At 48.5% G+C, this 27,987-nt stretch overlaps 2 protein-coding genes and 1 long non-coding RNA gene across 3 annotated transcripts; 1 reads left to right on the top strand and 2 right to left on the bottom strand.

The window, feature by feature from the left end:
- The first annotated feature begins 1,032 nt into the window (after window positions 1–1,032).
- Window positions 1,033–16,649, top strand: FTCD (formimidoyltransferase cyclodeaminase). The gene is made up of 14 exons (XM_061555770.1): window positions 1,033–1,210; window positions 4,491–4,674; window positions 5,195–5,323; window positions 5,890–5,978; window positions 6,461–6,640; window positions 7,559–7,696; window positions 8,484–8,615; window positions 9,213–9,274; window positions 9,427–9,553; window positions 11,010–11,171; window positions 12,374–12,417; window positions 13,791–13,929; window positions 15,293–15,388; window positions 16,513–16,649. Exons 1-14 carry the CDS (start codon window positions 1,046–1,048, stop codon window positions 16,609–16,611), a joined length of 1,746 nt encoding a protein of 581 aa, XP_061411754.1. The 5' UTR covers window positions 1,033–1,045; the 3' UTR covers window positions 16,612–16,649.
- On the bottom strand, window positions 6,137–9,492 carry LOC133345212 (uncharacterized). Its single transcript, XR_009755420.1, has 3 exons — window positions 9,354–9,492; window positions 8,460–8,612; window positions 6,137–6,610 (listed from the first exon to the last, which is right to left on the bottom strand). It is a non-coding gene; the product is annotated as an uncharacterized LOC133345212 (long non-coding RNA).
- Window positions 15,592–26,561, bottom strand: RDM1 (RAD52 motif containing 1). Its single transcript, XM_061555771.1, has 7 exons — window positions 26,330–26,561; window positions 23,520–23,693; window positions 22,574–22,696; window positions 20,810–20,972; window positions 19,619–19,711; window positions 18,865–18,938; window positions 15,592–16,753 (listed from the first exon to the last, which is right to left on the bottom strand). Exons 1-7 carry the CDS (start codon window positions 26,420–26,422, stop codon window positions 16,742–16,744), a joined length of 732 nt encoding a protein of 243 aa, XP_061411755.1. The 5' UTR covers window positions 26,423–26,561; the 3' UTR covers window positions 15,592–16,741.
- Window positions 26,562–27,987: the final 1,426 nt, after the last annotated feature.

The raw sequence follows: 27,987 nt of genomic DNA, 5'->3' as shown, positions 1-27,987 counted from the left end.
ACGATTATTTGAATGGGTCCTGGGCCTCCCGAGGTCGATTCAGCCTTAAATGAGTACCTCTCTGTGATGTGTAAACATCATCACTGGGGAGAAAAAAAACGTTCTCACGCGGTGATGTCCACACCACTCCCTTATGTCTCATTCTGGGCCTTAATAGGTGCTCGCGAACAGCACTTGCCCGCAACAATCTATACAGGTATCCCTCCCGGCTCTCGCATAAACTGCGTTGCGACGTCATTTTATGTTTGTTGAAGGCGAACGACACGGCAATCTATTCCTCTCGACGAGCTCTACACGATGCGCTAATCAAAGTTTTGTTTCTTCTGCGCATTCGTCCTCGGTGCGCTTGAACGACATGACAACATAATGATACGCGCCAGGTGGGTCGCGGCGTTTTATGTGCGTTGTGGGACGGAGTCGCCAAAAGTTAATTCATTACTATTTTGACTTCCATTTATTCGGGACCCGGGGTCCCTCCATAAGGTTTAAATTATGGTCAATTTTCGACCTGACAAAAATGGAATTTCCACGTTAGCGACATTTCACGACGACCACGCGCCGTGCGATCGTCCCTGCGGTGTGCAACAGTCGTGCCTCCACCACTTCGCCTTTCCAAACATTCCAACATGCAGCAAATCTGTTAGTGAGTTCCCTGAAAAGGTAAAAAAAATCACGTATTATTATTCAATCGTTTTATTATTTACATTTTGTGTAGTAGTATTATTATTGTATTGCGAAAAGTGATATAGGTGTATACTTTTTAAGTTCGGAGTAGAGTTGAAATGACGGCTCGAAACACATCCTTAATTTTGAATATTTCATCAATTGGAAAAGTCATTCCGATTTACAAAATTTTGTTTCACGCTTATTTTGACGAAGAACGCATCCCTTTCGTAAATCGAGGGACACCTGTACGGGGAGTCCCTTTGTCTTTGCTCTTGCCACGTCAGCGTTCGGTTAAACGGGGTATCTTTGTCTTTGCCTTGTTTGTGTATGTGATCATTTGGTGCCCTCCCACTCGCGGGTATTTATTGGGCACAGATTCATGAACCACATGGAGTTTGTACGCCGTGGGCCGGGCGAGTTTCCATCATCAGCAGCAGCAGCAGCATCGTCGCCCTCTCGAGTCGTCCCACCGACAGAGCCGACCGGAGCGATGGACAAGCTGGTGGAGTGCGTGCCCAACTTCTCGGAGGGCAGAGACCAGGAGGTGAGCAAGGTTCCCGGAGGGGTGGAGGGGGATATGTTGAACTTCTTTCGCACCGTATGCGTCCAACCGCGCTAATTGGATGTGTGGAGCACGGCTGCCTTGTCGATTCTCGCGATGCTGCTGGTTAGACTGTTGGGGTTGAACCTCAATAGGGAATTGACACACAAAGACTTGCTACTTTCAATCACGTTCTTCATTATTATAATCGTGAGCCATGATCAATCCACTGCTGGATAAAGGACTCCCTTGATGCCGTAACTATGTCTCGCGAATCTGCGATGCAACAATCCACCCAGCACCGGCACGCGAGCTGATTTCGTCGCTCCATCTCTCCCCGGTGGCAGTCCTGCCAGTGCCGAATTAAGGAAGTGTGGTGCCTGTAGCATATGTTATAAAGGGGCCCTAAAAAATAAAAATAAACATTTTTAACTTGCATAGTAAAGTAAAAAAAAAATTATTTTCTATACAGCCAGATAATAGACAAATCGCTAACATTAAACACCCAGTCGTTCATCAAAGTTGAAGGCAGAATAGTACTGTAGTAATAGAGCAAGTGCACCAGAATTGATAGCTTGAAAGCATTTAGCGCGGGGCCCTTGAAAGTGCGGGGCTTGTAGCATGTGTAGCTACTTTTGCTACGAGGATAATCCGGCACTGCGTCCTGTTAATTCACAACGTGAAGGCGAATTCCCCGCAGCTTTGAGACGCTGGGGAAACGCCTAAACACGAACGGCACAAAACCATTAAGCTTGTAAAATTCCTTCAACACATTGGTCAATTTGATCTATCTGTTATTATTGTCATACACTTCTAAGTTAATTGAAAGTAATTGGTATATTGTGAGCAGGTCAGTATATAGAATAATGCAAATTATTATGTTATGGCGTATTTTTATTCATAACGTTGTTTTTTTCCCGACAAGGAAACTATCAGTTCGTGTGCCATGGCGCCTCGCCTCATTTAACTTGCTAAGACCTCCCCTGCTAATCTGTTGTAAAAATCCCAACTCCCAACTCGGAGAAATGCCACTGCAACGATAAACACAACCAAACACCCCCAGCGAACGATAGAGATTAAATTGCTCGGTCGAATCGGGGTTACTGCAATTCTCCCTCTACACTGGGTTAAGGATTCTATTCTTATTCCTCTTCGGCAACCCCTCGCAGCCGATGATGATTGTCTTCCATTATCAATGTCTTATCTGTGGCCCTGCAGGTGGCTGATGAGGGAGGGCCAATCATCTCCAGACTCTGGAGCCCTAGCCCGTGCCGCCCGCGTGTTTCCAAGGGGGGTGGGTGGCGCCTGGGTTATTGATTCGGTCTGGAACCACGCTGTTGTTGTTTCTGCCACTCGAACAGTTTACTCCCCCTTCCATCCTATTGTCGTGGCCGTGTGATCTCTTTACTGGACTCTGTGAAAAAGGTAGCTTTATAACTCATCTGATTCCTCCAGTATAAATACATATTCTTATTCTGAATTGTTGAGATATTTGCATCAGCAGCAAACTATCAACGAAACTTTTTATTTTACCAGGTAAGGCCCACAGTAGTGACCTGGCCACAAATCATAGCTCAACGAAGTGGTTCATCACGTAGACATGTCGAGCAGCAGCCACCTACTCTATAAGCATGTTTCAAAACCAAACGACTCGGATAAAAATCCACACGACCACGGGAAAGAGAACGCACAAACTTCGAATATACAGCAGCAGGCGTCAGGCTCGGGATTGAACCCACGACCTCCTGCATACCAGGCGAGGTAGTTAACATCTCCTAGCCACAGCGGTGCCCCTTCCTCGATGTGGGGCGAGCCTGGGCAGTCGTCTATCACGAGTTGGTGTCGGTGTCGCACTTCTTCTAATAGTATGCCATGGAGGTTACTCAAACACACCTATTATCTCCGTGTGCCTGTGAAGAAGGGCCATTGCCCTAAACGTCGCCTGTCATTTACTTTTTGTTCTTTTTAATACCACAGTGTTATTGACAAATGAGTTTAGTTTATGAGAGAGGGTAGTTGCAAAATGTCTCATTAAAAATGAAGGGCACTCACTCTGGAATAGCTGTACGACAGTGCTATTGGGTTACTTCAGGCTGTTTTAAGTACTACATGAAAGTTAATTGTTAGCGATGTAGGTCTCTGTAATTTAATTCTATGACAATACAATGTTGGTGATAAAGGAAACATTAACAGAGTTCCATAGAAATAAATTCAAGGTAAACTCGCAGTGGATTGCAGATTCTCTCTTGACCCAGCACAGTCTGGCCTGGCTGGTGATTACACGCAAACACCACGCTCTGCTAATCATTGACAAGGGGCACACACACAGACCCGGCTGCCGATTTTCCAATGTTCAAATGATTGCAGACCGCCAATCAGCAACATTGGTTGGCCGACACCCACATTAAACAGACGATCAATGTGTAACCCGGACGTAAATATACGTTTTGACCACAGCTCGGCATATAACTGCATTGTTGTTGGTAGAGAATAGTTTTCTTGTTTTAGTAGGCAAGAAACAAATGTAAAAAATATCAGTGGCTCTTGTCTGCTCAGCAAGTCCATGCAGGCTCACCTTCGTTCAACGCTCTGGCATCACATTCATGCCAACGTTGATGATGATGTTGAGCATGGTTCATTCCACACTCTCTGAGTGGCACGCAACACGCCCTTGCTTGTTGTGTAGCTATTGTCCAGAACATTTACACCACACTGCCCTTTCTGGACAAGCAGGCAGGAGCACGTGGAGGGTTATCTGAGAGTGGCAATCACAGCCCAGCTCAGTAGCGAATGGCTTGGGTGGCATGGGCCCAGGTAGAAGGAATACAATTGGGGCCCCCCTCTTCGGGTGGCAGGAATTGATTCATAACGAGATCTGGTGGTTGTTGTGTTCAATTTTATTGTCTACTTCACAGGTGTGATCGATCTAGGCTGACAGAAACATGTATGGGTGTGGAAACCCTACTCTTCATGTCTCTAAACTGACGGGTCTGCACCCAGGACGTTACGCGTACTCAGGGCACCTGCACCAAGACATCTGGACATCTGTGAAAAAGAGCTTCATAGCTCATCGGTTTTTTTTTCCAGTCAAAATAAAGATTCTGAAAAAATTAAGATTTTGATTCTTAGCCGGGCACATGGGCTTCTGCGGCCCATGGGGCCTGATGCAGCTGCACGGCGTGGACCCTCGGTAGCTAGGCCACTGTCTGAAAAACCTCCGGCCAGGCATCCCCGTGGCTGTCCGTGCAACATGCGTGCGTGTGCGCCGGCTGCCCGTGCATAGGTGATCGAGGCGATCGCCGAGGCCATCCGGCGCACGCCGGGATGCCGGCTGCTGGACGTGGACCCCGGGGAGTCGTCGCACCGCACCGTCTATACCTTCGTGGCACCACCCGGCGCCGCCGTGGAAGGGGCCCTCAATGCCGCCCGCGTCGCGTTCCAGAAGATCGACATGCGGAGGCACCGCGGTGAGCACGGGAGGAGGTGGGAGGGGGAGGGGGGGCGATGCTCCGGGAACGCTGGTCCAAGTACCGGCCAACATGTGCCGGGGTTTTATTAAAAAATCTTGGCACAAGCTCTCGAGATATTCCCGTGCTTAGCTAGTTCCGCTCCTTGATGTCATCATCCCATCGCCACGTCTATCCTTGTCTTCCCCTTGCCCTTCTGCCTTCGATTATCCCAAGGAGTTGGCGTCGCAGTCGGGCTGCCTGCGAGCCTTGTGCTACACATCCATAATTTGCCATCCTCTGCTGTCCGGCTGAATCCAGCATTGTTCTCCGGCATCCCGTTGTTATTGGCACCTGTTTTTTGTTCGTATTTTTACTTTTTGCCTCGGCAGAAAAGTAATCGACAGTTGCCACTCAAACTGCCCGCAACCCTAACCTACTAACATTGCCCACTAACCCTGCCACAAATTACTGCCTGCTAACAGTGCCCAACCCCGTGACCCTGTGCCCGCATCGTGGCCCGCCTCTTCTCGCCTGGCAGGCGAGCACCCCCGGCTGGGCGCGCTGGACGTGTGCCCCTTTGTGCCGGTGCGCGGCGTCACCGTGTCGGAGTGCGTACGCTGCGCCGAGGAGTTCTCGGAGCGGCTCGCCGAGGAGCTGCATGTGCCCGGTCTGTCCGCCTGTCCGCCCATCCGCTCGCTTGCGCGTGATCGGTGTTTGTACCACGCACCACGCTTCTTCTCGCAGATATTATCTTATTAGCATGGTTGCTACATATGGTGGGAAAAAAAGTTTAACATACATACATATTTATAGTTCAAAAGTGGTAACAAACATAGAGTGATTTAGATGGCAGGGAGCGTGCAAGGGCCGAGGAATGGGTGACCTTAACAGAAGACATGTAGGGGTCACGAATGGGCAGGGAAGAGGAAGGGATTAGGCATTTGAAAATAACGAGTTTGTACCTGCGTATGTTGAGTTTGGAGAGCAATCCGATAGCGTCTGGGGGTCGCCAGTTTGATTTTGTTCGCACCTCCTGCAAAATCTTTACCGTATAAGGCAATAACCGGTGGTGCGAGTGCGGGATTGCGTGTCCCCCATGTGATAGAACAGATCTGGGGGGGGGGGGCGGGTGGTGAAGGTGGATGGATATAAAGTAGAATGCCATGACGTTGCATCAACGTTGATGATGGTGATGTTGATGCCACGGTGGTGTCTTCTCGTCACGTGGGGCAGTGTACTTGTATGGAGAAGCAGCCAGAAAGGACAATCGGAAGGCCCTTCCCAGCATCCGCGCTGGAGAGTACGAGAAGCTGGGAGACAAGGTGAGAACGTCCCCGCATGGCGATGCCCCCACTCTTGACGACCCGGGCCTCAACACCAGCACCGCAGCAGCTCGTAGTTTAGATTTTTTTTTTTTAAACGGCACCAAATTGCAGTGAAATTCATAATTTTATTGTTGGTTTGGAAAATCCCTCTCAAACAATAACTCAAACAGCAGGTGGTAAAGCACAATTTAGAATATATATAACCTCCACAAACAGCACAGCGTGGGTAGGCCCTCATTTGGCAGTGGAATAACACAATGGCTGTCGGTGTGCATGCGTGTATGTTCACGTGTTTGTGCATGTGTGTGTGTGCGTGGTCGTGCTGGCCACCGACCCCACGTGTGCCATGCCAGCTTTCATTAGGTGGTCACTAACAGCACGTGCCCTAACAGTCTGTTAAAGGCTATACGGGGGATCTTTGTCTTTTGTGGTGACGACGACGACGACGGTGGTGGTGGTGGCGGCGACCGTCACGGCAGCTGAAGGACCCGGCCTGGGCACCGGACTATGGACCCGCGACGCTGGTGCCATCGTGGGGGGCGACCGTCGCCGGCACCAGAAAGTTCCTCGTCGCATTCAACATCAACGTTCTGGGCACCAAGGAGCAGGCGCACCGCATCGCGCTCAACCTGCGAGAACAGGGCCGGGGGCCCAGCCAGGTGGGAGGGCAGCAGCAGCGGGTCATGGGGGGTGGCCACCAAACTCAAAAAAGCCCTGCTGCCCAGCCAGCTCTGAGAATTTAAACTTTGGTCACGGGACAAACATTACTCTCGTAAAAACATTTTTTTTCTTTTTAACAGGTAAGGCCCACTAAGCTATATAGCTCTTTTTCAGAAGTATTCTGGCCACAGACGATAGCTCAACCAAGTGGCTTATTGTGTGTAAATGTATAGCAGCCAAATATTCTAAACGCATGGTGATTCTAAATGCTGAGGGAAGAACCGAAGAACCAGGAGAAAAATCCACTTGACCACGAGAAGAACATGCAAACTTAAAATGTACGAGTTAGGGTCGGGATCGTACCCATGACCTCCTGTATACCAGCCGAGGTAGTTAACGTTTCACCACCGTTGCGCCCCTATATGGGCGGCCAGCTCTGAGAATTACAACTTTGGTTTGAACTGTCACGCAACGAATGTCACCCTCGTGTGGCAGAGTGGGTGTGGAAGAAAATGCTTGTTCCTCCTGTGTGGATCAGGTGACTTTAAGGGATCTCAAAAGGCGTATCGGTGATTTTCGCTTCTGTTGGGGCCGTTCTCTTGATACAAGGGCGGATGTGCTGCTCTGCGAGAGAGCTATGAAGGGATTATTCGTCACATGACACCAATTGCACCCAGCGAGATAACCACGAGGAAAAAAAAGATCAGTAAAATGCCTCCTTAGCCAAAATACCAGGAAGTGTCCCACGCTCACTTTGTCGGTGAGCCACTGCCAATGCGATATGACAAATGTATTGACATATTGCATCAGAGTGCTCCTAGCCTGGCACAAATGCTGAGTCAAGGTCGACCACCACAACCACCTCGTGGTGACCGGCGGTTGTTGATGTGCGTCTGTTGGCCCACGTGGATGCCCAGCCCGGGCGTCTGCGCTGCGTACAGGCCATCGGGTGGTACCTGGAGGAGCAAGACCTGGCCCAGGTGTCTACCAACATCCTGGACCACGAGGTGACACCCATGCACGAGGTCTACGAGGAGGTGTGCAAAGATGCCAAGGTGAGCAAAGAAACAAGTAGATTTTGAACGACACGCAAAGACGAGCTGATGGTTGAGGCAAGGCTGAGAGCTGCATTGTACATGCAATGTGGCAGTTGCATGACGTGCGTGCAAGGCGTGATGGGAGTCCTACTGTGTGTGAGCACACCTTTGTGTATTGTTAAATTTATTAAAACCTTGACCATCACCACCACTATCATCCACAGCATCATGACAGTACCATCACCACCAAATGGATGACCACGCCATAACACCGATGATGGTGATACTACGACACTACCTATGAGTAGTTGGCAAGATCAGCCTCAGAAGGAACGGGACCACTCACTATAGGCGGATCGGTGTGAAAGTGGACGGGGCTGACGGACCACCATGTGTCCTGGATGAGCCTCCATGAACTATAGCGGCCTTAACCCTTTCCCGTTTAGAGACGTCTGCGAGTCGCATGATGGGTGTCCCGTTCACCGCTGAATCTCGGAACGTGCGAGTGGTTCAGCGTAAATAGCATCGCTGTTTCTAAAGGCATTGTGGTCACCACAGAGACCTGCAGCTACACGACCACACTCTACGTGAGCTGGCGCCGAACTGTGCCACAAACCCTCCCGCATGGCCTTGTGGGGAGCCTCGCTACCAATAAAGTTATTTTTCACTTTCGTTTTTCTTTTCTCCGATTTCGTTGCCACGACGGAATTGGAGAAGAGAAAAACCGACGACGTGCACATACGTACACATACGCCATCGGAAGGGGAAAGGGTTAACTAACCGCGACGGCCGGTGTGGAATGCAGGAGCTGTGCGTGGCGGCCGTGGGCTCCCAGGTGGTGGGTCTCGTGCCCCTGCAGGCCCTGCTCACCACCGCCGCCTTCTACATGAAGCGCGACCACCTCTTCGTCCTCGAAGAGGAGAATAAGATCCGCCTGGTGAGAAACGCGATGGGGATGGACACGCCACGGGTTTTTTTTTACCCCTTGAGTCAGGGGGTCGGCAGCCTGCGGCTCCTGAGCCGCATGAGGCCCTTTAAGGACTGCTTCGTGACTTGATGTACGTACGTACGTATGTATTTGCGTTCATTGCGGTTCTTGAAATGTTGAGTTTTGTACCAAATTCGACAAAAAAATGTCTCGTGTTATTTTGGTTGCCGACCCCTGGCCTAGAGGGGCCCATGTTGTGAGGTCGGAGGTCCTAACTCGATCCGAGATCTCACTTCTAGATCGGTTTTGTTGAGTCGAAAGATTTTTCCCTGAGATTTGAGGCAGGAAAAATGTTGCCACACAACCTACCTAAGTCGGTAATGTCACGTGATAGACCTTCTAAAGTCATAAAAATGTAATTAGACAAGTCACCAGGTTAAACGGTGAACTGATAGAGGAATGTCACTGGACAGTTTATCATGGATTAAACCGAGTAAACACATTATTTGTGTGCTTTTACTGATTGCGTGATCGTTTTACTGATTTCTTGATCGATTGATTGCTCTACATGATTGACTGCTGAATTAATGATCAATGGGGGCACAGGTCGTGAACCGACTGGGTCTGGACTCAATCTCCCCGTTCAACCCCAAGGAGAGGATCATAGAGTTGGTGCCGCAAAAACCGCTTCCACCACCACCACCACCGCAGACATTCTCACGTGCGTGCTAGTGTGCACACACTCACACGTGTGTACACGTGGACACACACACACGTCCACACTCACACACGTGTGTACACGTGTGTATGTGTGGCCCAGGTACATGACGGGCGCGCTGGAGGGTGGTCCCCTGTGCTCGCTGCCTCTGCACCGGTTCATCCGCAGCGTCGGGTCGCGCTCTCCCGCGCCGGGCGGCGGCTCCGTGGCGGCGGCCGTGGCTTCCATGGTGTGGGGTGCTGTCTGGTGGTGGTACTGTGTGGTGCTGTGTGGTTTGTAGTGTGCTGTGGAGTTGGGTAGTGTGTGGTGGTGTGTGTATCTTGAACCTATTTCACGCCGTACGTAGCCAACTGTGCGAAACGGAGGTGCGGGGGAAGGACAACAAACGCAACACAAAAAGTAGTTTTCAAGAAATTCGTTTTCAGTTTAGATGTAAAAGTCCATACCTCCAGCGGTTAGCGAGCTGTTCGATTCCTGCTTCACGACCAACACCAGTGACGATTATCTGAACTGGTCATAAGCCTCCCTGAGGTCGACTCAGCCTTAATTGAGTACCTGATGGTGTGTAAAGATCGCCACGAGGGGGACAAAGGCGGCCGGACGTGGTGTTGGCCACCCACCTAACGGTACTTGCCCGAACAGTCTATTAAAAGGTTATACGGGGTGTATGCTGGTGTGTGGTGAGGTGCTATGTGGTGGCGAGTGTGTGGGGTGCAATGGTGTGGTGTTTGGTGGTGTAGTCTAAGGAATGGTTAAGCCTCGTCTTGGGTTGCATAGGGGTACGCAATCATCATGATTGCTTGTGTTGCAATCGAAACGTCGTGATTTAATTTATTTTATTTTATACCTACGTGACTTTACTGAAAAAACCAAAGAGTATGGATCCATGCAGTCGCGAAAACTTCAAATCTAGATTGCACAGGTGGTCTTCGACTTAACTAGTGATAATTTTCAGCATCATTGAATTCATCAGCAAACTCTGGTCCGGTTTCAACATTCGACGTCTCGTCAGCAACAAAAAGCAAGGGACAAGTCCTTACTTACTAACAACTCCGATAAGTTTTCATTGCTGGAGGGGTTGCCCCCCCCTACCTTAAAATCCTGGCTCCGCCATTGAATGTTAAGTAGTATATTTATACCATTGGAACCTCCTTTGCCAGTAGCAAAATATGATAATTAGTTTTTTACCCTTTTATCTGGCAACAAAACTGACACCTTTTTTACAAGGAGTCATGTTTGCATAGACCACAATACCTGCAGTCATAATGCAAACTAAAAACATAACTCTGATGTGCACTGTCCTTGAAGTTGATTGGTCCACACCCGAGACAGCTTTCCTTAGAGCCTAGTCTCACATGGGTTGGACCAGATGACGCCAAAAGGCGCACAACTCAAAGACAATGCACCATCAGAGTATGAGAGCTCGGGGTAAGCATTTACACCATTGGAAACCTCATTTGCCAGTAGCAAAATATGATCATTGTTTTTTTTACCCTTTTATTTGGCAACAAAACTGACAGCAAAACTGACAGTTTTGTTGCGTAGATAAAAGGGTAAAAAAAACAATTATCATATTTTGCTTACTGGCAAAGGAGGTTCCAATGGTGTCTCGTCAGCAGTCGGGCGTAGACTGAAGATAAAAACGCATTTTAAAAGATGCCGAATCAATTACCGCCGGTGTGCAGGGCGCGGCGCTGGGCTCCATGGTGGGGCTCATGACGTACGGAAAGCGGCAGTTCGAGGAGGTGGACGAGGTGGTGCGACGAGCTACGGCTCCTCTGCACGACGCCATGGGACTCCTCTCCCTTGCCGTGGACGCTGACGCCTGCGCCTTTAACCGCTACATGGTGACGTCATCCCCCCCCCCCACCCGTCTCTCTCCCTCCCTCACCCCCCAACCCGTCTCACCCCCCAACCCGTCTCACCCCCCACCCGTCTCACCGTCTCACCCCCCCACCCCCCCACCCGTCTCACCCCCCCCCCACCCATCTCCCTCACCCCCCCACCCGTCTCCCCCCACCCGTCTCCCCCCCTCACCCCCCCACCCGTCTCCCCCCCTCACCCCCCTCCGTCTCCCTCCCTCACCCGTCTCCCCCCCCCCACCCGTCTCTCTCCCTCACCCCCCCACCCGTCTCTCTCCCTCACCCCCCCACCCGTCTCACCCCCCCCACCCATCTCCCCCCCCACCCGTCTCTCTCCCTCACCCCCCCACCCGTCTCTCTCCCTCACCCCCCCCACCCGTCTCACCCCCCCCCACCCATCTCCCCCCCACCCGTCTCTCTCCCTCACCCCCCCACCCGTCTCACCCCCCCCACCCATCTCCCCCCAACCCGTCTCCCCCCCTCACCCCCCCACCCGTCTCACCCCCCCCACCCGTCTCCCCCCCACCCGTCTCCCTCCCTCACCCCCACACCCGTCTCCCCCCCCCCACCCGTCTCCCTCCCCCCCCGTCTCTCTCCCTCACCCCCCCCACCCGTCTCCCCCCCTCACCCCGCCCCCCGTCTCCATCCCTCACCCCCCCACCCGTCTCCCCCCCCCCACCCGTCTCCCTCCCCCCCGTCTCTCTCCCTCACCCCCCCACCCGTCTCCCCCCCTCACCCCGCCCCCCGTCTCCATCCCTCACCCCCCCACCCGTCTCCCCCCCCACCCGTCTCCCTCACCCCCCCCACCTGTCTCCCCACCCGTCACCCCCCCACCCACGTCTCCCTCACCCCCCACCCGTCTCCCCCCCCACCCGTCACCCCCCCACCCACGTCTCCCTCACCCCCCCACCTCCATCACCCACCCCGCTCCCACCTCCCTCACCTGCTTATCTACTGAATTCCAATCCAGGCTTCAGCTGCCCATTATTCAACCGGGTTCTAAATCTAACCGAAGGCTCAGCCTGGTCACCAACGACTGAATTCACTCAAACACAAAATAGCATTTCGGTTTTCACTGAGCTTGGATTATTGCCTGCTCGCTTGGAGAGGCTTTCATACACCAATTGATTGATCTTGGCTGACGACGTCGATGATGTGTGTGTGTGTGTGTTCGACATGGCGTTTAGGCAGCTCTCAAGTTACCCCGGGGCACGGAGAAGGAGCGCGAACGGTGAGACGGGCTAACTCTCCCCTCTCACTCCTCTCACCCCTCCACACCTGCCCTGCCCTCTCAAGAGCCGTCTTGTTTGCCTCTTCTCTGTGCTCTGTAATCCACGAGCCCAGACCAGATATTTAATTTATCGGTACCCCATGGTGGTGACATAATCACACTTCCGATTTAGCACGGCTGGCTACGTACGGTGCTCAAGAAGTTCAACATACACAACTTGTGGTTACAATCACTTTACGTGGCCAATAAGTGGTTTGTGATAACCATTTTAAATGACTGGGTTGTCACGTAACTCAGTTATTTGCCAAATAAATATTTCTGTGCTAACAAAGTTCTCACTTTAGCTGGCACAAATTTCTGCCCTGGCCCTTGGACTACACGCACAAGTTTGAGCAGCACATTTCTTGACTGCATTAAATATCATTGTACAACGGGGGGGAGATTTTGAATTAAAGCTTTCGTGACTGCAGGGATTCGTATTCTTGGTTCTTTCGGTAAAGTCACGTAGAAGGGAAATAATAAATAAATTGTTATTATTTTATTATTTCCCTTCTACGTGACTTTGCTGAAAGAACCAAGATTATGAATCCTTGCAGAATAGGGGGGGGGGAGAGGGGGGGGAAGAGTTTTGTAATTGCAAGTTGTGAATTTCTTTTAACATTTCCAATTTCATAACAAGTAATTTCCAGTGATTTATTCAAGCCATGCCGGTGCAATCCTAGTTTCAGCAAGGCTGTTCTGGTGCTCCAAAGCTTTTGAATATCGCGACTTTCCTCAATTTAACATTCTCTGGCCTCCTGGATACAACCAGGTTCGGTTTGCCCCCAACAGTTTGGGAATTGGCATCTGCGTTTAGGTAGTAAGAATTTGAATTGTACCGGGATATTGTTATTTGTGTGAACTTATTTCGTACATAGCCAACCATGCAAATCGGAGGTCACCGAGGCTGACGGGGAAACATGTCCAGGTTTGGTCTGTGGAGAAGGTGGCAGCCCGATGCGAAACGGGCAGATGGGTTATCCGAGTAGTTGGTGGGGTCTCTGCAGTAAGTGGAGCATGTGCGCAAGCAAATGGGGCCACAATGTCAGTGAGGCCACCTGCTGTGGGCAGCACTGCAGGCCACTCTTGTAAATGAGACTACCCTGGACACCCGAGTACTCGCCTGGTTAAACAAGCAAATCTTGACTTTCACCAGTGGCCAAATGGTTACGTCGGTCAACCTTGACATGACGAGTGCAAAAGTGAGTGAGGCTGCCGTACGGAGGGGCTGCCAGTTCCACGAGTTGAGTCTCCCAGAAATGCGATAGCCCGAGCCGAGTGACAGCAGCGATGCGATTGCTCAGAGCGGCCGGCGCGTGCCGGGCAGCGTGCAGGCGGAACGAGGAGGTGCAGGCAGCGCTGGCCGAGGCGGTGGCGGTGCCGCTGTCCGTGGCGGAGCGCGTCGACGGCACGTGGCCTTTCATGCTGGAGCTGGCGGCACACGGCAACTACGCCTGCAGATCCGACGTGCAGGCACGCAGCTCTTGACGGCACGATGCAGACCACGATCAGATGGATAATAATTCATGCGAATGTACAGCTCTTTGTTTGGCCATATTTCACGATAACATCTGAACTAGTCCTGGGAAACCCAGCCGCTCCTTCTTCTCCATACCGCACTGATGGGGGGAGCACCCAAACTCGGTTCAGATATCACGATGCAGGTCTCTCAATTCACAAGTGTGTTATGCAACCCGTCGCCCCAGTGGTAGACGGGTAACACGATTGTGGTGTCATAACAAAAAATGAACGATTTACGCCACTTGGCAAGTTAAGCCAGTGACTGAATTCTACCTAATCATAAAGTTTGTTGAACATGCATTTTACTAATAAACACGTTCCTTCAGAGTGGGCACGTAGGAACTTGGTTGGAAAGTGCATTCGTGCACGACAGACAAATATGCACGACAGACAAATAAACCCTGGTGGGCAGTGTGGAACTTGTTGTTCCTAACTGTATAAAAGATAACTGGACTTGAGGTAGCCAGGCAGCCAGCCAGGTAGCCAGCCCCCTTAACTATCGGCCCCTCCCCCTTGCTTAGGCCCCCCCCCTTACCCCCCCTCCCTTAGGCACCTCCCCTGACCACCCTCCCTCAGGCCCCTCCGCTGACCCCCCCTCCCTTAGGCACCTCCCCTTTCCCTACCCGGCAGTAGGTCTCCACCAATCAAAGAGCTGTTTATATTATATATATTTATGCACGACAGACGTTCAGACAGACAAATAATCCCTGGTGGGCAGTGTGGAACATATTGTTCCTATCTGTATGATCAACAGACTACACAACTTCAGGGCAGTCATTGATACCTCCCGTAGTGATCTAATTGAAAGTTGCCCTCCCAGTTGCTGACATTTGGGATACTAAATCATTTACTGGAGAAAACAGTGCAACAATTATTGCCGTTAATGACTACCCCAAACCTGTGCCAGTGAATCGGTCTTGAGGGTGTTGTGCTTCTAAAAAAATAGACGAGCAAGAAATCCTGGTTTCAGGAAGAGGGTGTTGCAGAGTAACAATAACCAGAGGGGCGAGTTGAGGGGTACTGATATATCGTGTCGGTGGTCCCCTCCAGGTGAATCTACGTTGAACTTACTTTGCACTGTATGTAGCCAACCGTGCTAATCGGAGGTGCGGGGAAAGGACAAACTAAACACAAAAAGCACTTTAAAAGAAATCTAGATTTAAAAGTGCATAGCTCCAGTGGTTTCCTAATATCGGAAGGGTGTGTTCCAGACGGCCGCAGAAGAGCATCTGAAAATGGCACAATGCGTTGACCGTCTTTGTTCGATGGCCAGCTAAAAGCCACTGCGAGGATGACTGGAGTTTGCGTGACACAGGTGGGGGTCAAGGCGCTGGAGCTGGGCGTGGAGGGTGCCTACTACAACGTGCTCATCAACCTCCCCGACATCCACAGCGAGTCCTTTAAGACAAAGGTTGTGGCTCAGGCACTAGGGTCAAACCCCCCCCCCCCCCCCCTGATTCGCGGCCGTGCTACGGTTTTACTGAAGGGTTCGTTAAGTTCAGTGGAAACACAACCTCGGTGTGCTCTCCGGGCACACAAATTGAAGTGTCTGAAGGAGGCAAAAAGAAAGCAGCTTTTTAGATAGAGCAAAAAAAAACACCTGGATTCAGGAAGGAAAATGCATATTTTTCGTTTATTCGAAACAGGTTCAGTAAAAAAAATGAAACGTTTTGTACAAGACGCAAGATATAACAAAACCTGTATACATTATTCTTACTAAATGAGCAGTCTGAAGTCTGAAAGATACAAATATTTAGAAAATGTAAGTTTCGATCTTCCACTCTTTAAACTATCATCCAATACTGTTGAGTTGCCTTTCAACTGAAGTTGCATAAATGCGATCCATTCTGCTGAGGACTAACTTAATGCAATTATTTAATATATATGTAAAATATTTACTCGGTTATAAATTGACACTAAAAAGTGCTGCCGTTTTATTTGGACACAATCTGGACGAGCAAAGCAAAAGCCCTTCAATTTGTATACTCTTTTTACCGATTAAAATGGGGAACGTGATCAAACATTAACATGTTCTGAAAAATCACGGAAATGCGTGGATTATGTACAGCTTTACAACGAGTGTTTGTCTTCAATAGTTTTTATTAGCCGTACAGAAGCCGATCGTGGGTACCTGTCAGGGTCAAAATCCATTTGCATATTTACAAGTTGTTTTTTCCCTGGTTACTCTTTGACCAATCTGGTTTTCAAAATGGTAAATCGCTAACAGCAACATAACTTTAATCTACAGGTTCATGTTTTGACGCATCATAGTGCCCCCCCCCCCATTATGGATGGATAGACAGACAGCTCGTGCAAACAACGCTTCAAGCTAAGCCGGAAAGAATAAAAAATATATAAATTACTGTAGGAGGATTTTTTTTTGTAATTTTCTGCCAAGGCACAGTGACATTCCCAGCCATCCCACAGAGGTTCACGACGTCAGAAAAGTAACACCAACGCACGCCGCAAACGTTCGTATCCGCTGAGCAAGCGTGATCCTGTGCACGAACGTGTGCTTCCTTTCTCTCCCCACAGGTGAGAGAGAAGATGGAGCGGCTGCTCGCCCGTGCTCGTGAAAATTCCGCCCATATCCTGGACGTGGTGTCAAGCCGAGAGCCATCCTCGCTCAAGTGACTTGGGACGGTCGTGGTGCTCGGGCAGTTTGGGGGGGGGGGGGGGGGAGTCGAACTCAGCGGTGTCAAGCAGGCAGGCTTGCACGCCGCACCTCCTTCCCTCCAGAACACATGGGGCTTGTCAAACTTCATCACAGGAGCTCCTAGGAAGGGTTCATTTGTTGAAAGGGTTAAAATTAAAACACAATACAAGGCCGCCTATCCGACCATCATGTATCCGCCCTGACCAATTAACAGCCCACACCCAGTGCAATATTTGTGCGTGGTGTGACTGCTATTTCCTATAGATGTTCACAAATCTGATCTTATATAATTAAGTGTTCTTAATCTTGTGTACGAGGCATTTTCATATCCGATCTGACTGTAGCTTCATACCTACCAAGTCGGATAAGCAAAGTTGTACCATGCATCAGTTAAGACAGTGTTGGCGATACGTGGAGGAAGGGGCGGTGAATGTCGTAGGGTAGAAATGGAAGCTTACACAAAATAACAAGGTCCTTTAATTAAGCCGATACACATCACATTCCTATATGTACTGTTAGCTACATGCCTGAATACATATATATGAGATACGAGTGAAAAATTGTTACTGCTTCAGCAACTTTACACAGGTTGAGAATGTTTTCTGTGGAATGTGAAGACATGTCTACGCATCCAAAATTTAATGTAGCTTTAGATTTTATTTTTCATTTTCTGTGGAACTTAATTTAGTATGCGATTTGGTGGCACCAGCTATGCTGCTACAAGTAGCCACCGTGTGCACATAGTTCAAGTGTCCTGTTGTTCATGAAATGCCGACGGATAAGTGTCAATGTGGCAGGGTGTGTTTGAAAACAGATATCAATTGGTTTCCACATACGTACGGAAAATAAAATATTTGACATTAGTTCATGTGTCATTGAATGATTTATGTCCAATTGAAACTATTTCGGCAGCAGTGTGAGCAAAGTGTGATAATACACAACTGGCATGTCAAGAACAGTACATTTCAAAAGCTTTGTGCAAATATAGCAAGCGGCTTGTAAAAACTACAGTGAACCTATTTTGAACACGTGTTAAGACCGATCATGTATTAAGACCGATACATGTAAAACAGTGAAGTATTGTGTGCAGCTCAAATTCTAGTGGTCTTGATTTGGTGCAATATTGCTGCCGTGGTGTAATGTGTTAGCACACGGGACTTGCAATCCATCTCGCCAGTTCAATCTCCCAGAGCGGCAGTTGAAACAATGGTGCACGTTTCTTCAAATTTCACCCCCCCCCCCACCACCTCGGATTAACACGGTTGGCTACGTATGGTGTGTGAAAGAAGTTCATCATACATGTAGTGATACAGCGCCGACTGCTGTACAGCAGCAGCAACTAGAGGTGGACATATAGCGCACACGCCCTTGAGCATATAAACGAGTGTGCCGGCAGGGCGGAGGAACTGGGGCAAGGGTCACGGTAGACCTCGGAGAGAGGCCCCTGGAACCCTCGGGTGGGTTCGAGAAGGGAAGCGCGGCTAGGGCGGAGCCAAGCCGTGCCGAGGGGAATAAAAGCAGCGGAGAGCGAGAGCCACGGGCTGCCGGTTCTGGGAGTGGACTCGTCTCTTTGTCGCTGTCGTCGTCACCGCCTTCGTCACTGCCGCCTTCGCCTGATCATTGCGCGGCCGGACAGTAGTTGGCCGTCTCGGTCGACGCCGTCGGTGCAACGCGGACATGGTCGTGTCTGGGCCGGGCCGTACGGCAGCAGTGTGGTCGTGAGAGAGGGGGCCGGAGTTGGTGGCGTGAACATAATTAAAGAGAGACAGTGCCTCCTGCGACTACCTCGTCTCCGACTGAGTGTGTGTGCCGCACGCCACCCGCACACACACACACACGTCTCGGGGGAGAGAAGAAGAGACCTACGACACTACACATGCATACACATACATGTCCACATAACAGAAGAATTAAATGGGTACATCACGTATAAGCGATGGACAGCTCGCGTGTGATGGTGTAAAGTGTGGGGTACTCCCACCTCTTTCAATATGTCTAGCCAGCGTGGAAGAGTAGGCCAATTACAGACTAGGGAGGCTCGAGAGCTCCATCTAGCGGAGGCCCGTCCACCAGCAGTTGCTTGAATAGGTAATTGCAGGGCTGTACCTTTACCTATTGCCAACTTTAAACAGATATGGTAATAGGATGTTTGCAAGACAGGAGGAGGTCCAAACCATCTGCAGTCAGTGACCGCAAATTTCCACTCTCACAGGCAAGCAAGTAGCTCTTACCAGCTCTTGGTCGGCAGTGAGGTCATCACAATTATCAACCCGTGAATCCAAGAATGCTGCAACCGGACCAGTTTCTGGCGGAAGTACACATGCACACGCAGATGAAGTATAAGTAATGTTTCACCTTCTGCGCAGTTTAAGTGATCATGTCGGAGTGAACCATAGACATCTACGTCACAATGCAAATAACCTGGAGGTAATTTCATAGGTATTCTCTGACCTTTAAGGGTCCATCCATATCAAAAGGTACAATACAGCCTTCGTCCATTCATATTACTTCGCTAACAATTCAATATATTTGAAATTATTTACTCTTTTCCTAAATTGGTGATCATATTTTAATACATGACCTCTATTACTCGTCTATCGACAGGTCGCACGTGTTGGGTAAAATGAGGGCACATTGCCGTGTCCTGCCAGCGTCAAAATTATTTCTGTTAGCACTTTCTCTTTCGCGGCGTTATTCAAATCGTAGTGCACAGGAACAACGCGAGCTGCATAACGGCAGCACAGCGACCTTCCTGTGCCAACCCAGAAACACAATCACGGCCTTCATGGTTAAGTTGATTTACAACCACGCCCGGAAATCTCCAGCGATTCACAAATAACGGTAAGAATTTGTGGACTTTCCAAATCATCTGCATGTATGTACGTATGTACGGTATGTTGGAACTTCCTTCACACCGTACATAGCCAACCATGCTTATCAGAGGTGCGTGGCTTTAAATTAAAGATCCAATCTTGTGGTCAATACCTGGCAGCAGAATGATGATCTTGCTGAAGGCGTTAGAGAGGGCTTTGTCCATTGCCATCTTCTTCATTTTTGCTAACTTTGTCCGCTCCATCGCTGAAAAAAAATCACGCATTAACACATGCACCCAATTAACCCTTTCACGTTCCGAGATGTCTGCAAGTTGCTGGTGTGGGTCCCATTGACCGTTGAATTTCAGAACGCGCAAGCGGTTATCGTTAATTTTATTTAAAGTGGCATAGCGCCGCTGTTTTTAAAGACAGCGGCGCAATGTGAAAGACCTCCATAGCTCATCGGATTCCTCCAGTATCAATAAATAGTCTGAATCTGTAGTGGCACGACCACAATCTACGATAACTAGCACCAAACTGTGCCACACCCTTTTGCATGGCCTTTAACTTCCAATTCCGTTCCAATGACATACGTGTACGTCAACAGAATGGAATCTAAAGTAAAACCGATGATGTACACGTACGTCATAGGAACGTAAAAGGGTTAAAAACCTCCCTCACCGATCAGCTGCTACTCAATGCACATAGTGCTGTGTAAAATACACCACCAAATTGGGAATTGGAAGTTGTGCCACAATAGCATATACATTTCTGCTAAATGAAAACGTACGGTCGATGGTCAAGGATAATGATGGGAGAAGCAACCATGGGTGGGAGTTTGCACCACAGCATGTATATCGGGTAGATGGAGCAATGAAATCAGCTTGTGTGCAGGTGGTTAGGTGTTACATCGCAGGACTATGAGAAGCGGCTTGGGGAAGCCTTCAGGAATGGATTATGGCTTATGATTAAATGTTTTTCTCAAATGGATACATTTCCACATGATAAGCCACTTTGTTGAGCTATCATTTGTGGCCAGGTCACTTCTGAAAAGGCCCTAATAGCTCTGTGGGCTTTACCTGGTAAAATAAAAATGTTTTATTTTTATTTGTATTTATTTTTTAAGTGATTAGTTTACCTTTCCTCTACTTTGCACTCCTATCCTCTTCTTGTATTGTTTGTTGTTGTAACGTTCTGACCTGCCCCCGCTCAAAATCTGTGAAAAAGAGCTTTAGAGCTCGTCAGATTCTTCAGGTATAAATAAAGATTCTGATTCTGTTCGTGTCCATGCTTTGCCTCTTGCAATTTGTTCAGACGAGACGGTACGAGCGCTGCACAGGCCTTGCCGCCAAGTGGGACACACCTTGGTTCTGCACCACCTCCTCGTCCTCCCCGAACCCGCGCGCTGCAATCTCGAACGCGGGCACAAGCACCTCCACGGCACACACGGCCCTCACGGTGAGGGCAGGCTCCGTGGCATCACCTCTCACTAGCGTGTTCCCAGCCGCTCCTCTGCTCACCGAGTTCTGCAAGAATGGCACCGTCAAATTCCTTTCGAGGGGCACCCAAACATTAACAAAAATCCCCTGTATAACCTGAACAGACCGTAAGGACAAGTGCTGTCAGCGAGCACCTATGAAGGCAGGCATGGCACACGAGGGGGTGGGTGGCCAGCACCATATCTGGCCGCTTTTGTCTCCCTAGTGATGCTGTGTGCACATCACACCAGGTACTCATTTGAGGCCGAGTCGACCTAGGAGATGGCCAGAACTGGTTAAGATGATCATCACTAGTTTTGGCCGAGAGCGAGAATACAACTTGGTTCACCAGCTTCGTAGTGCAGCACGCGAACGATGACACCACCGCTCCCCAAATATTAACACACCACACACACCTCGGGGGGCAAAAGAGGCTTTTTGTATTTTTTACATGGTTGCATGTCAGTCCATTTTTGAGATTGATCACAAATATGACATTGTAAATAATCATTCTTGCTATATATTTAATGTCGTATACATTTAATCATAGAATTAAAGCATGATTTACATGCAATCAATTTAGTTATCTGGAATAAGCTACTTTATTTGAAAACGTGCCACTTCCGGAATCTTTTCTTCGAGTCTTATTTCTGCCGCTGAAAGAGGTCCTTGCAGTTACAGAAGTGAATGCCCATGCTAACATTGGACACAACGTGTTGCCAGGTCGAAAATATTCTACTCCATTAGGGGCCAACCATTTAGTACGTACGCATGGAGGGGGAGGTAACCCAAACGTGTACACTTGCGTATGGGGGGGGGGTCTACTGACAATGTATGCACACACAGGAAACGGGGGGGGGGGGGGGGGGGTGAAGGCTCGATAATAATTTGTCTACATTGGCCTTCAAATGAGCCACAGTTCAGTTTCTTCAGTTGCCAGACAACAAGTACTACCGGGAGAAGTGGGACTGTGGGAAAAGTGTCACTTGTGTGCCACCGTGCCCCTGACTGCAGCTATCACGCAGCGCAGCAAAATAAGTGGCCAAGGCACGCAACTTCATGATTTAATGCAGCTGGTGGTGGACTGTTTCCTTAAACACGTTAATATTATTAATCCTTGATCGTTTCTGCGTGGATTAAATATCGGCCATTCTATAGGATTCGGGGGGGGGGGGGGTATGTCAAGCGTATGTACGCATGTGGCGGGGGGGAGGTGGGGTGTAAAAAATACGTGTGCGTATAGGGAGTGGGGTCAAGTTGACAGATTTTTGCGTACGTACTAAATGGATGACCTATTACCCGATGAGTGTGGCCAATCGTGCAATCATGCTGGAGGTTTTCTCAAACAGAACACTACTGACTCAGATGCTGCTAAATGGCTCAAGACAACTTGAGTTGTATTTTTGTACCCACATGCAATCGCTGCATGCATATAGCATGGTTAACATGCTTGCATTGTAAAGTGCCCTGGAAAGGGGGCTATATAAATCTGAAATAGAATAAAATAGAATGCTTGCAGCTATTGATAAATATCCTTTGCAGGCCATTTCAAAGTAGTAGGCCTCATGTGGCCTACTATTGAGTCGTGGGCTATATCTGTCCCGTGCACCGTAGGGAGCCGTGTGCACAGGGGGGAGCAGTGTGCCTACCCCAAGGATGCTGTTGGACCAGCCGTTGAAGCCAAAGTAGTAGTTGGCGAGGTTGCAGCAGTACTGGCGACTGAGTGGCAGCTCCCGCAGCACATCCCCGGCGCGGTCGACACACTGTTGCACCTGTGGAGCACAGAAGACCAGCACTGGGCAACAAGCAACACAGAATATTTATTTTTATACTGGAGGAATCCGATGAGCTATAAAGTTATTTTTCACAGATGTCCAGTAACACCCCGTGGCCACGCTCTTAAAAAAAAGAGATGCGAGATGCCCGCGTGTCTTTTACGGAACTATTTTTTTAGGAACTGAAGGTTTACACATTGTGGATAACCATGCTAACTTCAATGGTACACTTCACAATCCACTCTTGATAGTTTTTACTGTATCATCTCTCCAGGGATGGCCACATAATGAAGGGCATATTTTTGTTCATCTACTTAATAAGTCTATCTGTTAAGAAAAGCGTACTTTGTGGATAATGAAATGTGTATGGTTATATAGTTTTTAAAGGACACCCATGAAACACAATGAAAGTTTGACCGGAGCTAAGTGGCAGTTTTTGGTGTTATCATCAGCATCGTCCGAATCACGCTGGGTAAGGTTAGTAGAGTAGGGGGTTTTCTGCCTTGGGAAGGATGTCCGCCAATTTTAAATGCATGCAAGAAATCAACCGCAAGAAATCAACCGATTACAATTATCAGTCAGTTAATTGCAAGTCTCCCAGATATAGTTTGGTCTTCTTTAATGCAAAATTTTACACAAACCATTCACGTAAAAAAATGTGGCTTAAATATGTTATCTCTCAAACTTATAACCCACTGCAAACACGTAATTTGTTACACGTGAAAAAATATTTCAGCAAACAAAGGAATAAATCGGTAGATTTTTTTTTCACGGACAAAGGGGCTAACAATTGGAGAGTGGCATCGGTCCCAACCCGCACCCGCAGGATGCTGCCAGCGAAGGGTCTGCGGTGGAGCACGCGGGCTGCGCGGGCGGCATCACGGAACGAGTAGAACCGCACAAACGCCTGCTGGCACCCGTCCCGCTCACCCGAGTCCGTCAGGCGCAACGAGAAGATGGGCCCCACCGTCGAAAACAGGTCATGGAGCTCCGTCTGTAGTACGCAGGCATGGTCAGTGGCAGGCAAGACACACATGCAATGAGTTTTTATTTTCCACCGAGTGGCAGTTGTTACATGATCACGTTGCTTGGGCTGCAGTGCACTTTGAGGTCACGTGAAGTTTTAAAGGTTCGTTGGTAGGGGGACGTTCACGGGACAGACCCTAGTGACCGAATTGACTGGCAGAAGCACCATCTGCACTCCCCTGTGCTGTGTTTTAGCCGCCCCGCTCTGCTCGTTATTGTGAGCGTTGCTCCTCACCCTTTACCCACACGCATGCTCGCAAGCAAACGCAATAGCAAGCATTCATAACGGAGGACCATGGTGGTGCGCTTCCTACCAGGTCAATAAACATGGCGTTGATGGTGAGATTCCCGCTGCTGCCCAAAGGTTTCTGCAGAGATTTACCAAAGTTTGCCATCTACAGGAAAAAATAATGTTAAAGACTCTCAGACATAAATATACCTGCGGTCAGAACGCATTCCGACCGCAAGTATTGTAGTCAATGCAAACATGACTCCTTGTAAAAAAAGGTGTTAGTTTTGTCAGATTTAAGGGTAAAAAACCAATTATCATATTTTGCTACTGGCAAAGGAGGTTCCAATGGTATAAATATACCACTTAACATTCAATGGCGGAGCCAGGAATTTCAGATAGGGGGGGCAACCCCTCCAGCAATGAAAAATTATCGGAGTTGTTAGTAAGTAAGGATTTGTCCCTTGCGTTTTATTAGACGCGTGTGCGGCGATGGCGCAGCCATCGATTGAGGGTCGAATTCGAGCCGTGTGTGATCGGCATCGCGCTCGCTGAAGGTGGATGCCTTCAGGGAAGTCGTGTACTGTATACACAACTGCGCACAATTCTGAGTGGCTTATAACTGCTTTGCCGTTACTTATTGCCAATTATGGACTCAGACTATTGTCCTATCATCTCATAGAGTCCCTGGCACATAATATGTTACACAATGGCAGTGGGGGTCGCAAAATGCCGATTTATTACGAATAAACCCCAATGATCCGAAATTAGGGATTTCGATCGGATCATGGGGGGGGGGGGGGGGGCACATGCAACCCCCCCTGGCTCCGCTAGTGTTAACATTCATGACTACCATGTGTAAAATGTGTACATGCGTGGGTGATGAGAGCATGTGAAATTACCCGTGATGTTTGAATGGAATGGAGCAGTGGTGATATTTGAACCTGGTGACCAGAATTCAATTCCTAGTCACAGCTAAGATCCTTGGCGAGTGATATCTGAATCGGTCCTGGGCGTCACCCCTAATCACCACCTCAACTTCAGCAACTAGACCAGCAAGAAGTATGGTCAGATCTGAAAGGTAAAACCTACTTGGAAATTAAGTTGTAAAATTTGCAACTTTCCCATGCAACTAAAAAGGGTATTTGGGATCGATTGTTGTATTTCCAAGAGAAACCTAAGGGTTCTAACTTGATCAAGCATAGGACATTAGTTAATTGAGACCCAGAGTCGTGCACAGAGCTCGCTGTGAGGGAAAAGATTGTATCTGATCGCAATGGAAACAAAATGTAATGGCAATTGAGCTGTTTAAACTTTACAATCCCAAGATCAAAACCACAGGCCCTGTCACACACAACTTTCATGGTCAATACCGTAATACTGGCAAGTGCACAACACCACTACGGATCACGCAAAACCACATCTGAAACCCAGAATGTTTAAACCCACAATGTTCAAACCCACAATGTTCAAACCCACAATGTTCAAACCCACAATGTTCAAACCCAACACGGCCAGATGATTCGCCCCCACGCTTTAAAGCAGCAACTCCAGAGCTCTTCATCGAGAGCCGCTGTAACGAAGAGGCGAGGAGCGATGATGATGAGGCTAAGGAGGTCAAGTTGCAAAGGCGATGAGTTTGAAGAGAGGTCAACCGGGGTCAAGAGTGCGACAATTATGTCGCCACGAAGTTGACTTGTAACTAGTTCAAGTTCATTTATTAGGTATAGCCCTGTGAGCTATTCGGCTCTTGAATCGGGTGCAACCGCAACAAACAAAAACATGAACAAAAAACATCTTAAAGTGAATATGTGACTAAGTGCAAACAGAACATCCAAGAAAAGACAGCAAAATATTGCAGAAATAAACACCGTACACCAACGCTGTGTGCAAAAATCCCAGTGGGATGCAAGTCAAACAACAACACCAAACACAAGGCAACTTAGATTAAATTTCGATTTAAAGCTTTCGTGACTGCAGAGATTCATCTTCTTGGTTCTTTCGGTAAAGTCACGTAGAATGGAAATAATAAAATAATAAAATAATTCTCACTCTGTACTACAACAAACAAACATGGCTAAACCAATACACTTTTCGAAATCACCAAAATAAAGCCATGAAAGCAATGAAAAAGCAATCATAGGAATTGTGACGGAATTTTCACAATAAATGGCATAAACAACATGTACTACCAAAACCCTGCAGCCATAATAGCTGACTGCATGAGTCACTCCACAACAGCAGGAGCAACAATCGGAGTGTGCAGTGGCGAGTCGTGAACGAGTGTGGTAGTGACGAGGTGAGTTGTAAGCGAGTTGAATTGTAATGCGGTGACGAGGTTAGTTAAACTATAATCGTGTTAAACTTGAACTCACCGATACACGAGGTACTCCGCGTACCCGCACCGATTTGCTGCGCTCCGAGGGCAGAGAGAATCGCAGCAATTCCAGCCGCGGCGACTCCTCCATCGAGACGCTTTGCTCCAAGAAGAAGCACGAAGATTCCCCCGTGGTCGAAACCCGACAGAAACCGCGAGGTCTCGGCGACGACGGAGACTGCAGCAGCAACAACAACAACAATCTACCCCACCACCATCACCGCGCACCGATTCCGATTCGTTATAAATCGATTCGCAAAACTCGAATCCTCGACTCCCTACCGATTCACGAAGAGCTCGATTCCGGAAGAGAAGTCGATCCGAGAATTATTAACCGAAGCGATTCCTTCGTCAAAATCAACAAACTCGACGCTAAATTTTGATTTGAAGCTTTCGTGACTGCAGGGATTCTTATTCTTGGTTCTTTCGGTAAAGTCACGTAGAAGGGAAAAAATAAATAATAAAAATATAAAACAATCAAAAATTCTCACGACGTTTCGACTGCAACACAAACAATAATCATCAGATGTGAAATCCACAGCAAGAAAATTAGAAAAAAATTCAAATTTGTGAAATCCACAGCAAGAACATTTTTTTAAAAATTTGAATTTGTGAAATTCACAGCAAGAAAATTTGAAAAAAATTCTAATTTGTGAAATCCACAGCAAGATAATTTGAAAAAAAATTCTAATTTGTGAAATCCACAGCAAGAAAATTAGAATTTTTTTCAAATTTTCTTGCTGTGGATTTCACACCTGATGATTGCTTGTGTTGCAGTCGAAACGTCGTGAGAATTTTGTATGTATTTTTTATTTAATTATTTCCCTTCTACGTGACTTTACCGAAAGAATCAAGAATAAGACTCGACGCAGTTGGGTCAAGACGCTTGGCTTTGAGAGCTGAATAATAGGCGACGTTTCGTGAAATGGCCCTTCAATTACAGCACCAAATGGATTACCGGATGCATACCGTCCTGGGTTAATGTACTAGAACGGCATCATGAGTGGCAACGAGCCAACTCATCGACGTCAGTTGCCATAATTGTGTAATGAGAGAGTGTCACCTGGTGGTTACGTGGGGCATCTGCATGGCCACCGCTGGGTAACCGGTATCCAATCTGGAGTAGGGATTCAATCTGGAGTAGGGGGGTTCAATCTGGAGTAGGGGGATTAAATCTTGAGTAGGGTTTCAATCTGGAGTAGGGATTCAATCTAGGCCAAAGGTAACCAGCGGAGCTCCGGGGAATATTCGGGAACCATCTAGATCAGGGGTGGGAAACCTTTTTCCTGCCAATGGCCATTTGGATATTTATAACATCATTTGCGGGCCATACAAAATTATCAACTGAAAAATTAGCCCGTTATATTTGGTCAAATATTTAATTAACTCACCCCTAATGTGATGGTTGTAACTGCTTCTCTTTGGCGAGGCGTGTGATGTTAGCTGGTATTGATGATGTTGCTACTCGCAAATTATTTTACAGGTTTGCTCCTCGATTTATTGAATTTCGAGTCCCGCTGCGGTTGCCTTGGCAGGGCCACACCAAATGATTTCGCGGGCCGGACGTTCCCCACCCCTGATCTCGAGGGTTCCACGAGAGGGCGTGGTCGTAGAGAGAGCTTAGCTCCGCCGGGGGGTATATAAGTAGAGGCAGGA

The sequence above is a fragment of the Lethenteron reissneri genome, chromosome 21 (assembly GCF_015708825.2).
Source record: "Lethenteron reissneri isolate LAM-NWPU_2019-01 chromosome 21, ASM1570882v1, whole genome shotgun sequence".
NCBI classification, from domain to species: Eukaryota; Metazoa; Chordata; class Hyperoartia; order Petromyzontiformes; family Petromyzontidae; genus Lethenteron; species Lethenteron reissneri.
Note: the sequence above shows the minus strand (reverse complement) of the source record. Positions and strands in the feature narration are given on the sequence as shown.

Bases quoted from the DNA above. Each gene is read 5' to 3' on its own strand.
- FTCD (XM_061555770.1), top strand. From the start codon at position 1,046: ATGAACCACATGGAGTTTGTACGCCGTGGGCCGGGCGAGTTTCCATCA. The intron at 5,979-6,460 runs GTGAGAACGTCC...CCGTCACGGCAG, and splicing joins ACGAGAAGCTGGGAGACAAG to CTGAAGGACCCGGCCTGGGC. The intron at 6,641-7,558 runs GTGGGAGGGCAG...GTGGATGCCCAG, and splicing joins AGGGCCGGGGGCCCAGCCAG to CCCGGGCGTCTGCGCTGCGT.
- RDM1 (XM_061555771.1), bottom strand. From the start codon at position 26,422: ATGGAGGAGTCGCCGCGGCTGGAATTGCTGCGATTCTCTCTGCCCTCG. The intron at 22,697-23,519 runs GTGCGGGTTGGG...TGTGCTCCACAG, and splicing joins TCGCTGGCAGCATCCTGCGG to GTGCAACAGTGTGTCGACCG. The intron at 18,939-19,618 runs GTATTGACCACA...TACTTCCGCCAG, and splicing joins GATCATCATTCTGCTGCCAG to AAACTGGTCCGGTTGCAGCA.